The 13,020-nt window shown below is 40.1% G+C and overlaps 1 protein-coding gene across 1 annotated transcript; it reads left to right on the forward strand.

Annotated features, from left to right (window-relative positions):
- The first annotated feature begins 7,729 nt into the window (after nt 1–7,729).
- On the forward strand, nt 7,730–11,692 carry LOC124290382. Its single transcript, XM_046727087.1, has 4 exons — nt 7,730–7,944; nt 10,018–10,123; nt 10,502–11,525; nt 11,646–11,692. The coding sequence occupies exons 1-3, from the start codon at nt 7,755–7,757 to the stop codon at nt 10,851–10,853; spliced, it is 648 nt and encodes a 215-aa protein (XP_046583043.1). The 5' UTR covers nt 7,730–7,754; the 3' UTR covers nt 10,854–11,525; nt 11,646–11,692.
- The last annotated feature ends 1,328 nt before the right edge of the window (nt 11,693–13,020 follow it).

Genomic DNA, 13,020 nt, shown 5'->3' on the forward strand with positions numbered 1-13,020 from the left:
TCGCGTGCAGCATACATTGCTTTTAGATATGCAAGTGCTATGATCAAAGGGACGAATCACGTGCCATTCGTTTTCCCGTCATTAAGCAAGTGTCGGGAAATTGTTCTTAACTAAGAAAAACAAAATCAATGATTTTGTTATTGATGAGCAAATATGGGTCTCCAGCATATTGTTATGCTGGATGCTGGCATGCCATTGTGGGCTTTTGTAAAAGATGTTGTTTGTGACCCAAGGACTATCAGCCGATTGCCCAGAAAACATCATCAAACTTATGCTTTGCACCCTTATTCCACAGAGATTTCTGGCTCATCGGTCACTAATCGGAAGCAATTTTTTCCTTCCGGAAACCCACAGAAGAGTATCGTATCACAGTCCGAGGAATCCGATTTGTGTTTGTCAACTATCAGGTCAGTGTCCGACGTGTCGGGCGTCAACCGATGAGGCGAAATCGGAACTAAACTCAGAGCTTAGTTCACCATCGGACGCTATTTCCGGTCGCACATCGAGTCAGTGTCAGATGAATGTCGAGTCAGTCCGATATGTGTCAGATTCGTGTTGTACAACTATCGGATGTGTCTAGCCGACGTCTGACGGCAATCTGATAAATGTCCGATGATTAACAGTCATCAGACGCTCATCTGATTTCAATCTGCGGTCTGCCCAAAGCGCCTGATAGTCGCCATCACCAATTCGATTCTCCTCGGAGAGTAACATGATATTTAGCACCGTCCGATTGCAAGTTCTTTCTTGAGTACGGCTGGCTTCATCATTGGGTTTATACCCCTTTCCACTGTCTTGAGCTCAGCTGCATTGTATATCTGTGCATCAGACATGTGTCCTTGACCACCGGTGTCTATCCACAAGAACCGTTAGTTCACATCAACAAGTGCCATGAGGACCACTGAGAAGAAATGTATGGTAGAGACTGCCTGAGTTCTTCAGTTTCCTGAGTGCCACGTGCTTGCCATCAAGTGCCCCCATTACAAGTGAAACGTTCCAACGCCTCTCGTATTCTTCAGCAATTGCATGCCATTCTTGTTTAGTGGTGGGACACTGGATCACTCCATCAGCATACTCATCCACTATGGCTTGACAGACTTTGGTGATAAACTTGCAAATGGTTTCCCGAACAACCCTGAAACTGTATGACAGCGATGGATACCGATCGCCAGCTGCAACATGCCTTAGGGGGCAGGGTAACTTGAGACCAGGTTCAAGGGCTCTCCTGGCATTGGTATCACCCTTCGTGAGTCTTGGTGCGAGACTCTGGAGTAGTTCATCAAAAGATTCTGGCGTAACTCTCAAGAAATTGAAGAATGCCGTTGTATCCTCCATTCTCAGTTCATTCATGAGTCTGGTGTAGTGCCCATATAACAGCCTTCTATCAGCTTGCAGCCATGGTTGAACCCAACAACGACATGGTCTTCTATGCCTTCTCCAAGGGTCATTGCATCTTGTTACATAGTTTGTTGCTGCAGTATAAAAACAAAGCCCAGGGCTGCAGCGTTGCGAGGAAGTTGATCCATGACTAGTACCGTCAGGAGGTGCAGCCCGCTTTTATACTCGACTGCCGATTTTGGCAACAAATCCGACCAGTATTGTGTCAGTGTCCGAATACCCTACGAATAGTAAATGATTTGTCGGATTGGTGTCGGGAGAATGTTGGAAGTGTCCGATTAGTGCCAGGTCACCCTCGAATTACAATCCGACCACAGTCGGATCAGTCGGACGCCGCCGATGAATATGGCGGACCGACATCAGGCCGCTACCAGTCTTTCATCCGATTAACCCGATCATTGTTGGATCTCTATCGGATTTTACGGAAAAGGGGAAGCCCAAGAAAAGGAAGTCGGGTGAATTTTCATTGGAACTCATCGGAACGCTGAAAATTTCGCAAAATTGGGATCAGATGGACTTCAGATGAGGTTCCGATGGTCAGTGGAATGGGGTGTTATCCCCAGAACACAAAGACTAGTTCGGTGTTCTGCTCGGCGTCAGTGGAATAGGGAAGGCTGCACAGGTCGGACGAAAGCGACTGATGGCTGATGGCTCGTGTCTGCTGCATAAAGACAACGGAATATCATGGAACAAGTACCGTTTGGCGGGGGTTCATTGATGGCGTGGGGGTGCCTCTCAAGTGACTGTAAGCTTAATCTTGTGATGATGAGACAAATGCTGAATGGACAATGTCACTGACATCATAGACAGGTTATTATCCATTTCAAAGACCATCCTCTGAACACAAGGCCAGTCTTTATGGACGACAATACTTGGCCACATCAAGTTTGGAACGCACACAACAATAGTAATCAGCACTATAAAATGAGTCATTTACTTGGGTTTCTTCTCTGAATAGTGTACTATACTACGTGTATTAGTTATTTTTGCCATTTATTATTCCTTGAGGTTCAATCTATCCAGATGATAACTTAAATTGAGGTTTGGATAAGTTCTGATATTGATACTGTGAAACATGTTGCTGGTGCGATCCTTTTTCCATTTTCCCATGTGTATATCTAAAATCTGCGAATCAGTTTTTGTAAACTTCCATTTATATATAGGTCCAGAATTGAGGGACAGTTAAAGTTATAATTGATTACTACGACATAAATTATACTGAAGAGATAATGAACATTGAGTAAAAAGAAATGCGGCCAGTAACAGATAAGTCCACAACTGATTATGTACCATTTGCTGGGTACAGGTGACAGTTAGTATTTTGTCAAGTCACCATGGGCAGCAATCCAGGCTTCAATGCGGCGGGGCATACTACTGATCAAAGAAGTTAGAAAGTCGGACCAACTCTTCTTTCATTTCAGCAATATTTGTCAGATTTTTCTTATTGACACTTTCCTTCATAAGTCCCCAAACATTTTCTATTGTATTTAGGTCAGGGTTATAGCTTGGCCAATCTAATAATGTCATATTTTGGGTCCGAAACCAGGCCTGTGAATGCTTTGAACGATGTTTTGGGTCGTTGTCCTGCTGGAAAATCCAAAAATTTCCATAGAACACGTGAGCAGATTGAAGTAAATGTCCCCGAGAATATCTGTGCACCGCTCACTGTTCATATTCCTTCAAATAATACACAGAGGGCGTTGCCCTAACATAGATATGCCACCCCACACGTTACATTTCGGACTGTACTTTGGGCGCTGATACAAAGGTTTTTCAGTTTATTTGGTTCAGAATTTCAGTGTATTAGGAAACAGCCACACAGAACTTTCATCTGAGAAAATCACATTGTCCCAGTTAAAATTTCTATGCTGTAAGCACCAGTTCAACCTTCGCTCCTTTTGTTCAGGTTTCATGATCGGTGATGGAATTCTTCGACCTTTCTGCCAACCCATTGCATGCAGCTCAGTTCTAATTGTCTCCCTACAGACAGCCACAGTTCCTCTATCAATCATATCCAGCCTTAAGTTTTCTAAACTCCTTCGTATGTTTTTAGAAACAAGAATACCAAGCCGCCTCCTGTCACCGACAGTCAACTTTTCTGGGCCTTCCTGCGCCTCCCTGGTGCTCAATGCCATATCCATTTGCAATATTTTTTAAAACACGATAAACAGTGGACAAAGGGATGCCTGTTCTACTTGAAATCACTTTAGCTGATCTGATGTCCTTGTTATAATACTCTAAAATCAACTTCCTATTCTCTAAATGACCCATACTGAGGATCACTGAAAATGTCGTCTGCTAGCAAGTAAACAAAGGAGGATAACTCTTCACAAACGCTAATGAAAAAGGATTTACGGAGTTGTCTCTCTTGAATGAAACCAAGCACTTGAACAAGGTGCTGGTCAAGGTTGTTTATACTAGAAATCCAATTAAACATATTCCTAAAATTCTCAATAATTTCTGGTCATACTATATAACCGGTAGTACCCGAGAACGCATCGCGCCCATTCAAATCTTCTGTTTCAGTTTTCAATCCTTATTATTAAGCATTGATGATGTATGAATTTAAACGAACACTGTGTTATAGCAATGTTTAGAGATAATCAGACAGCCAAGCCTCGATTCAACGAATTTCTATTCAACGAAACTGCGGAGTGTTCCTTGATTACCAAAAACAGTTAATCCACCAGATGTGATATCACTGATAGTTTTTATATTATGGATTATACATGCTATATTCTCTTAAGAGTAGTTGATTTTTTAACCACAAAAGTATCTTGAATGCTGTGGGATTATAGTTATGTGCCAAGAACATTCACATCATTAAAGTTAGCCATGACTATGACAGTTTCACTGTATAATATATTTTTATGAGTTTATGGATGACTTATGGAAAAGTGTTCTCCGTATATTTTGTTCGGAGAACGGTGAGTGATTGGGTGTTTAATGGAGAAGAATCATCTATGCCCTCTAACACTCCAAACAGAAATGGCGGATTTTTCTGTGTTTTGGAATGCTGCATGTCATATTTGCTGTGACTAATTTTCATTTGAATTATCATTTGCTTTTGCGAAGCTTTTAAGGCCATTCGTGTTTCTATATTTTTGCTTGAAATTTCAAGATACTAAGTTGAAATCAAAAGGCCCCAAAACGCACCCGTAGCCATCGCAGCAAGTTCGATTCAAGGCCGCGTGATACTTAAAAATATGAAATTGAAAATATTTCCTCAATTGGTCTCGAGTGTAGGAAGTAATAACTGAACCTTGTTACTAGCAAAACTGAACCCAAAACGCAGATGGTGAGGAAGGTAGTTTCTTCCCACGGACCACGTTGTGACGCTCTCCTCTCCATCGTGTGAGTAGCCAGTAGTCAAGCTGCGACTCAAGGTGAATATTATAGATTCTCTATACAGTAATCTATAAACTATATTTTGTCTTTCGATATAAGTCATGTATATAAGGCGATATTCTTGAATCCTGCTCCAAATGTGATTCACATGATGTCATATATATATGCATGACATCATGTGAATCACATTTGGAACTTAAGGATTCAAGAATATCACCTTATATACATGAGCTTATATCGAAATACAAAATATCCAAATGCACTAGTATGGCGTTTTAATGTATCTATAAAACGTCATACTAAGTGCATTTGGATGTTTACTATTGAACGAGAAGATGCCATGGGAGCAGAGAGAACATGAACTCTCTGCTCCATGACATCTTCTCGTTCAATAAACATCAAATGCACTAATATGACGTTCTATATTTATTATATACCCTCTGTATGTCATCCGTATTGCTCCCCTGTATTACTATCCTAAGTTCACGCTGGTATTGTGTTTGCATGACAGTGTTGTCATTAAAAGTGATATTTACATATCTATATACATGCATTGTGTTTTCCTAAGAATATGACGAAACTATAAAGAAGTGTACATATTTCCTAGGAATGACAAGTCTTTATGGATGATCAACTTCTTACAATAGCGACGTTTCGGTATAAACAAATAACAATGAAAACAAACATAATTATACATGATACAAGCCGAGGCAAGATAAATGCATGATAAATAGGATTACCAATGAAAGCGGGGATAACTAATTGAGGGAGAAGGAGTTAATTTCATAGCATGGTAATTACGCATAGGCTATTTTACAAGAATATTTTTAGAAATTGACATCAAAATACGAAAATGTTATACATTATAGCAATACATATCGATCAGTAGAACGCTGTTTAGGTTGGGAAAGGGCTATAGAGAACTGAAGAGTAATTTCAAACATATTTGCCTTGAGTTAGTTTGTTTTACTTGGTAGAGGAAGATTTGAAGATAATTTCTGAAAATCCTCTAGCAATTATTAATACCGTTTTTATAGCTACATATTTTCCCACAAATATGCATGTCTCTATTTGCATCAGACCCTGTCAAAATCAAAAGCTGCAACATGCAGTATCAGATCCAGGACCGTGGTTTGTAATGTTTCCTTCCGTGATCTCCCATTTCCCTCGATCCGAATCTCACCCATACAAAATGGAACACTCCATGGGAACCAAAAGCTCCATAAATTTGCTTCAGTCACTCATCCAAAACTATGACCTTGATAAACTCGGATGCTGTTGAAAGCAAGTTAAACAGTAAAATATCGCACTACTTTCAATCTCGTTTTTCAGAAATCTTCACCACAACAACCATGGTTGATGCCGTAGTGATGACCCTACTGTGTGCTTCTGTAGCAGGTCAGTACACATGCATCCTCATAATTTATTATCCACGATACAAGATCGCAATGCAGTCTGTATTTGTTTCACTGCCTGGATACAAGTGATTTTCTCACAGCCTAGACTGTTGATGACTCGGTATGTGAAAGTCATAGTCTGTTTCCTTGACTGTCTCAATGGAAGCCATCATGGCTGGTACGTCGAAAGATAATAACTGCTTTCAGGCGGTTGTAGTTGTAAGATTCGCAACATGATACACGTTATATAAGGAATAAGATACATACTTGGAATTCACAATGACTCTTAGAAGGTGGTCAAATGTAACGCGTTATATTTGGGATTACACTTCTCAGTAAAATACAGATTCTAGATTATACATGCTATATTCTCATAAGAGTAGTTGTTGTTTTTTCAACCACTCTGTTGGATTATAGTTATGAAGGCACATTGTCATTCACACTTTCTCAGTAAAGCACAGATTCTAGTACTTTTGTTGGGTTGAGTCCCATCCGGGATTCGAACCAACACCCTCAGTGTCAGGCACCTAATCGCCAACACACAAAGTCAGCCGCCTAACCCACTGAGCCACTGAGTGTCCACAGTAGCATCCCTGACTCAACACAAGAAAAGTACTAGAATCGGTACTTGACTGAGAAAGTGTAATCCCAAATATAACATGTTTACACTTACTTATTTCAACGAGAATAAGAAATGGAAACGTGTTTCGGATTTATTGTCTTACATTAATATCAGTCATTTCATTGTATGTCGTCTCTTTGTTCATAGGTTCCGCTACCAGCAGTAGTTGCAGCATCTGTGACGGTAACAACGTGACCTGTGTTGACGATGTGTGTCGACCTCGATGTGTCAATGTGACGTCATCTGGAGAGTGTCTCCAGTGTCTGGACTCCAGGTTCTATGGTAAACACTGTCAACATGACTGTCCAGACACCTGTCTCAACTCTCGCTGTCAGATGGACAACACCCGTGTTGTGTGTACAGATGGATGTGTGGCCGGCAAGAAGGGAGATAACTGTGGAGTGAACTGTTCTACAGCTTGTACACAGTGTGAACGTTATGGTGATGGTTGTACAGGACCGTGTCAGAATCCCCAGTATTACAGTCAAGACTGTAGAACACCTTGTCCCTCTAACTGTAGAGGTGGATGTAATAGGATCACAGGGGATTGTGACAGCTGTGAGTCGGGTTACACGGGAAAGCACTGTGACAGCTGTGTACCAGGTTACACAGGGGACTACTGTAACATTACCTGTCCCGCCAGGTGTAAAATATGTGACAGGGAAACAGGCGAGTGTATACACTGTGTTGAAGGGTACTGCAAGGGCGGATGTGACGAACAGGGAGATAACTGTAACAGCACATCCTGTAAAACAACATGCCGAGCAAACTGTAATGTTTATGACTTCACACAAAACCAGTGCAGTGGACCTTGTATCAACGCCAACTACTATGGAAAGATATGCACCATTCCATGTCCAGATAACTGTGACAAATGTGAGAAAGACTCGGCGAGATGCCTCAACTGTGCACCAGGTCTGAGAGGGGAACTGTGTAACGAGTTGTGCCCATATAACTGTAAACTGTGCGGTCGCTATGACAACATATGCATGGGCCTCTGTCACGACAGTAACTACCACGGAGTGAACTGCTCCGATCCATGTCCCGTCGGCTGTGAAGGGTGTGAGAAGGACACTGGACTGTGTATCGGTTGTGCCCAGAGCTTCAGTAGGACATATTGTGATGAAATGTGCTCTCCGTGTTCACAGGACACGTGCCACAGAGAACCTTGTCAAAAACGTATGTAACATAATTCACTCATTTATTCCTTTATACGGTAATAATGCCTGTTGTAAAATCACTCCCGTATACACAAATGTTTATCACTTTACCAAAATGAAAGTAAAGCCTCAGATCATTGCCTCTTCGAATAATATTCAAACGTTTCACGAACAGCCGGATGTGATACAGGGCTGTTGGTTTCAAACCAACGCGATGTTTCGAAACACATGTCGCGCCTTTGTGAAAGTACTCCACACAGCGTCTTGGTGAAAGTACTCCACACAGCGTCTTCACGCACGGGGCATTTATTTTACCTATATTTAATGAATGATATCATCAACGGATATGTTTATATCTACAAAAGGATGTAGTTAATATTATATGCACTGTAATGTGAATCAATCAAACTAAAACACAAATTATAGCTAAAGGTGCTAATTTGATCCTTTTCTTTGACGTGGTTTGAGATAAAACACAGAGTTACGATGTGATAGATAACAGGCAGAAAAATCTTTTCCATAATAATAATAGATATTGCTCAAAGCAAATACCCTTGTATTATTCATACTATGTGATTAACAAGTGTTATGAAACACTTTATACAAGAGATGGTACATGTACCAAGTGTTCGTGAAAAGGTGAGCATATCCTGCTCATTCGGTATCACCTATCCGAAACCTATGTAACTGCAACTCAGTGTTTTATCTAAAAGCACGGGAACATATGGTGCAACAGAAAACAGAAATTGGATTGTACAAGACGTTCTTATGAATATCCAGTGAGTGAGTTTAGTTTTACGCCGCACTCCAATATTCCAGCTATATGGCGGCGATCTGTAAATAATCGAGTCTGGACCAGACAAGATTGCGATCACCAGCATGAGCATCGATCTACGCAACTGGGATATGTCAACCAGGTCAGCGATCCTGAACACCCGATCCCGTTAGTCGCCTCTTACGACAAGAATGGGTTACAGAAGATCAATTCTAACCCGGATCTGCACGGGTGAATCTTCAATGATGTCATCTTATTGTTATTTGAAGATAACTGCTCGTGACGTCATGTTATCGGTTTTGAGTGTTTTTAGTCGTAAAGTGACTCATATTCATGGAATGAATACCTTTCTGACCCGGAGAGGATTCTAAAACAGTCCTTCTGTCCCACAGATATATTTTGCATTTGAACACAATTATTCTAACATATTGAAATTAGGAACTGTGCAGAGTTATGTAAAATCAAAGGACCTAAATTTCAGTGCAATGCATGGTAACTGCTTGGCTAAGAAGGAGTCATATTTTTTATAAATATAAGTGACGAAATTTGATTGTACGATTCCGACTATATCTTAAGCTTGTGTTCATAAATTACCATACGAAAGTGATCATACCAGGTAATCTTTAAATGTGAGCGTATCCTGCCCCACCAGTGGCACCCGTCGCAAACACATGCAAAGGCATAAACAATACACTGGAAAAGTAAACAAAAGAAAGAAAAGATGTGGAATTACACATTGTCTCTGAATTTGTGTCTGAAGTGTCAAATTTGGAAAGATCTTCCACAAGACGATAATAAAACTACATATCCGTTACAGGACCGTTGTTGCAAGTTTCCCTCATTGAAACGCTAGGTGTACTTTTCAAACGGGTTGATGATTTAGTAAAATATCCCTTAGATTTCAGGTTCACCTGAACACACTTTGGTTATTTTATTTGGCGCACTAGCAGGATTTCTATGCTCCAACGCAAGTCAAAATGATTTACCCAAATAACCCTTTTATTTAAGGTTCACCTGAACACACTTTGGTTATTTCTTTTGGGGCACTAGCAGGATTTCTATGCTCCTACGCAAGTCAAAATGATTTACCCAAATAACCCTTTTATTTAAGGTTCACCTGGACACACTTTGGTTATTTCATTTGGGGCACTAGCAGGATTTCTATGCTCCTACGCAAGTCAAAATGATTTACCCAAATAACCCTTTTATTTAAGGTTCACCTGAACACACTTTGGTTATTTCATTTGGGGCACTAGCAGGATTTCTATGCTCCTACGCAAGTCAAAATGATTTACCCAAATAACCCTTTTATTTCAGGTTCACCTGAACACACTTTGGTTATTTCTTTTGGGGCTCTAGCAGGACTCCTATGCTGCACTGTTCTAGCCATGATCATCATATTTCGGATATATGTGAAGAGGAGGTAAGTGCTGGTACTTATTTTTGCTTAAAATGATTTTGAGAAAATGTAAGTTCCAACTGACTCAATACTTTAATGGGATCTATTATAGAGGCCCAGTCCCTTATAACATTAGCGGTGACAGGTAAAGAACGAATTACAACATAGATAAATACCTGGAGCTGGTTGTCGTCTTGATGCTTACATTTTGATGGACTGCAGTGTATGAGTGTTTCTTCTGACATCATCATGATTTTCTGATGTTAATTGACAATGTTTTAGAGTGGATTTTCCACTGCAGATTTGGTATTGTAAACACTTTTCATCGATAATATTTTTCTATAATACGTGAACGCATACTGACATTTACATCGGATAACGGGTTTTCCGCTATTTTAACAGAAACACAGATACTCCTTTCTTCAGGAACATTTCAAGAACAATCAACAGCACCAATGCTACGTACAGTGAGATAGATGACAGTTCAGTTTCACCATCACGGTCAACGAGACCTGCTTTACCTCTGAAAGAAATCCCCAAGAAAAGGAGGGCTGTCTTGGATGCATCGGCGCTTCCCGAGATGGAGAGTGTTTCTTGCTGTGAGTCGATCCAGAATGAATGTGATGCTGATGTAGCCATGTCTGAACAAATCCATCACCTGACTGAAAAGACTGATTCAATAATCTTTATTGAAGAAAACTGTGATTTGTCAAATGTCAATGTAAGATATCTTACAACGGACACACAAACATAACCCAGGATGTGAATGAAACGTTTGAGGAGTGAGCGTTTTTTGAGAAATGAACTCTTTACTTATCTTCATAAACATGAAGCTTGAACATCAGTTTGTCACAATGCCTGGTCTGATGCAACTGTTCGTCACAAAACAAAACAAATCCAACTTAAATTAGGGCCATCCTTATTTCAAGTGTACATGAATAATGTAACAACTTTCAAAACTATCTGTATCACTTGATGCTTCGCCTATGATACATTGATTGGAACTTCAACAACTGATACGGCTGAAATTGTTCACATATATAATTCTATGAGTTTACCTTAAAATTGTTCAATTGAACTATTTTTCGAAAGACATTACAACATAAAATAGTTTTGCAAACATCAGTCGGGATTCACTGACCGAAGGTTGTCACCAAATTTGTTACTCGCCATGTTAACAAGCACTTTTGTGGGACATTTTGTGACATTGCAAACACATGCGACATGTCATAACATAAAGGCACACTGGAAAATCTCATAAAATAGAGTATGGCACAAAGGTGCATTGGATAGGTATGACATAAAGATGCATTGGATAAGGTTATGCCACAGGGTACGGCATAAAGGTACATTGGATAAGGTTATACCACAGGGTATGACATAGAGGTACATTGGATAAGGTTATGCAACAGGGTATGACATAGAGGTACTTTGGATAAGGATATGCAACAGGGTATGAGATAAAGGCACACTGGATAAGGTTATGCAACAGGGTATGACATAAAGGTACACTGGATAAGGTTATAACACAGGGTATGACATAGAGGTACATTGGATAAGGTTATACCACAGGGTATGACATAAAGGTACATTGGAAAAGGTTATACCACAGGGTATGACAGAAAGGTACACTGGATAAGGTTATACCACAGGGTATGACATAGACGTACATTGGATAAGGTTATGCAACAGGGTATGACATAGAGGTACATTGGATAAGGTTATGCAACAGGGTATGAGATAAAGGTACACTGGATAAGGTTATGCAACAGGGTATGAAACAAAGGTACACTGGATAAGGTTATACCACAGGGTATGACATAAAGGTAGATTGGATAAGGTTATGCAACAGGGTTTGACATAAAGGTACATTTGATGAGGGTATGACATCAAAGAACATCGGATCAGGTTATACCACAGGGTATGACACAAAGGTACATTGGATAAGGTTATAACACAGGGTATGACATAAAGGTACATTGGATAAGGTTATGCAACAGGGTATGACATAAAGGTAGATTTGATGATGTTATACCACAGGGTATGACATAAAAGTACATTGGAAAAGGTTATGCAACAGCGTATGACATAAAGGTACATTTCATGAGGTTATACCACAGGGTATGGCATAAAGGTACATTGGATAAGGTTATACCACAGGGTATGACATAAAGGTACATTGGATAAGGTTATACCACAGGGTATGACATAAAGGTACACTGGAAAAGGTTATACCACAGGGTATGACACAAAGGTACACTGGATAAGGTTATGCAACAGGGTATGACAAAAAGGTACACTGGATAAGGTTATACTACAGGGTATGACATAAAGATACATTGGATAAGGTTATACCACAGGGTATGACATAAAGGTACATTTGATGAGGTTATACCACAGGGTATGACATAAAAGTACATTGAATAAGGTTATACTACAGGGTAAGACATAAAGGTACATTGGATAAGGTTATACCCCAGGGTATGACATAACGATACACTGGATAAGGTTATGCAACAGGGTATGACATAAAGGTACACTGGATAAGGTTATAACACAGGGTATGACATGTTAACAAGCACTTTTGTGGGACATTTTGTGACATTGCAAACACATGCGACATGTCATAACATAAAGGCACACTGGAAAATCTCGTAAAATAGAGTATGGCACAAAGGTGCATTGGGAAATGACATAAAGATGCATTGGATAAGGTTATGCCACAGGGTACGGCATAAAGGTACATTGGATAAGGTTATGCAACAGGGTATGACATAAAGGTACATTTGATGAGGTTATACCACAGGGTATGACATAAAAGAACATCGGATAAGGTTATACCACAGGGTTTGACATAAAGGTACATTGGATAAGGTTATACCACAGGGTATGACATAAAGGTACCCTGGATAAGGTTATGC

This window comes from Haliotis rubra, unplaced genomic scaffold (genome assembly GCF_003918875.1).
Source record: "Haliotis rubra isolate DU_JTF1 unplaced genomic scaffold, ASM391887v1 Scf463, whole genome shotgun sequence".
In the NCBI taxonomy this organism is placed as follows: domain Eukaryota; kingdom Metazoa; phylum Mollusca; class Gastropoda; order Lepetellida; family Haliotidae; genus Haliotis; species Haliotis rubra.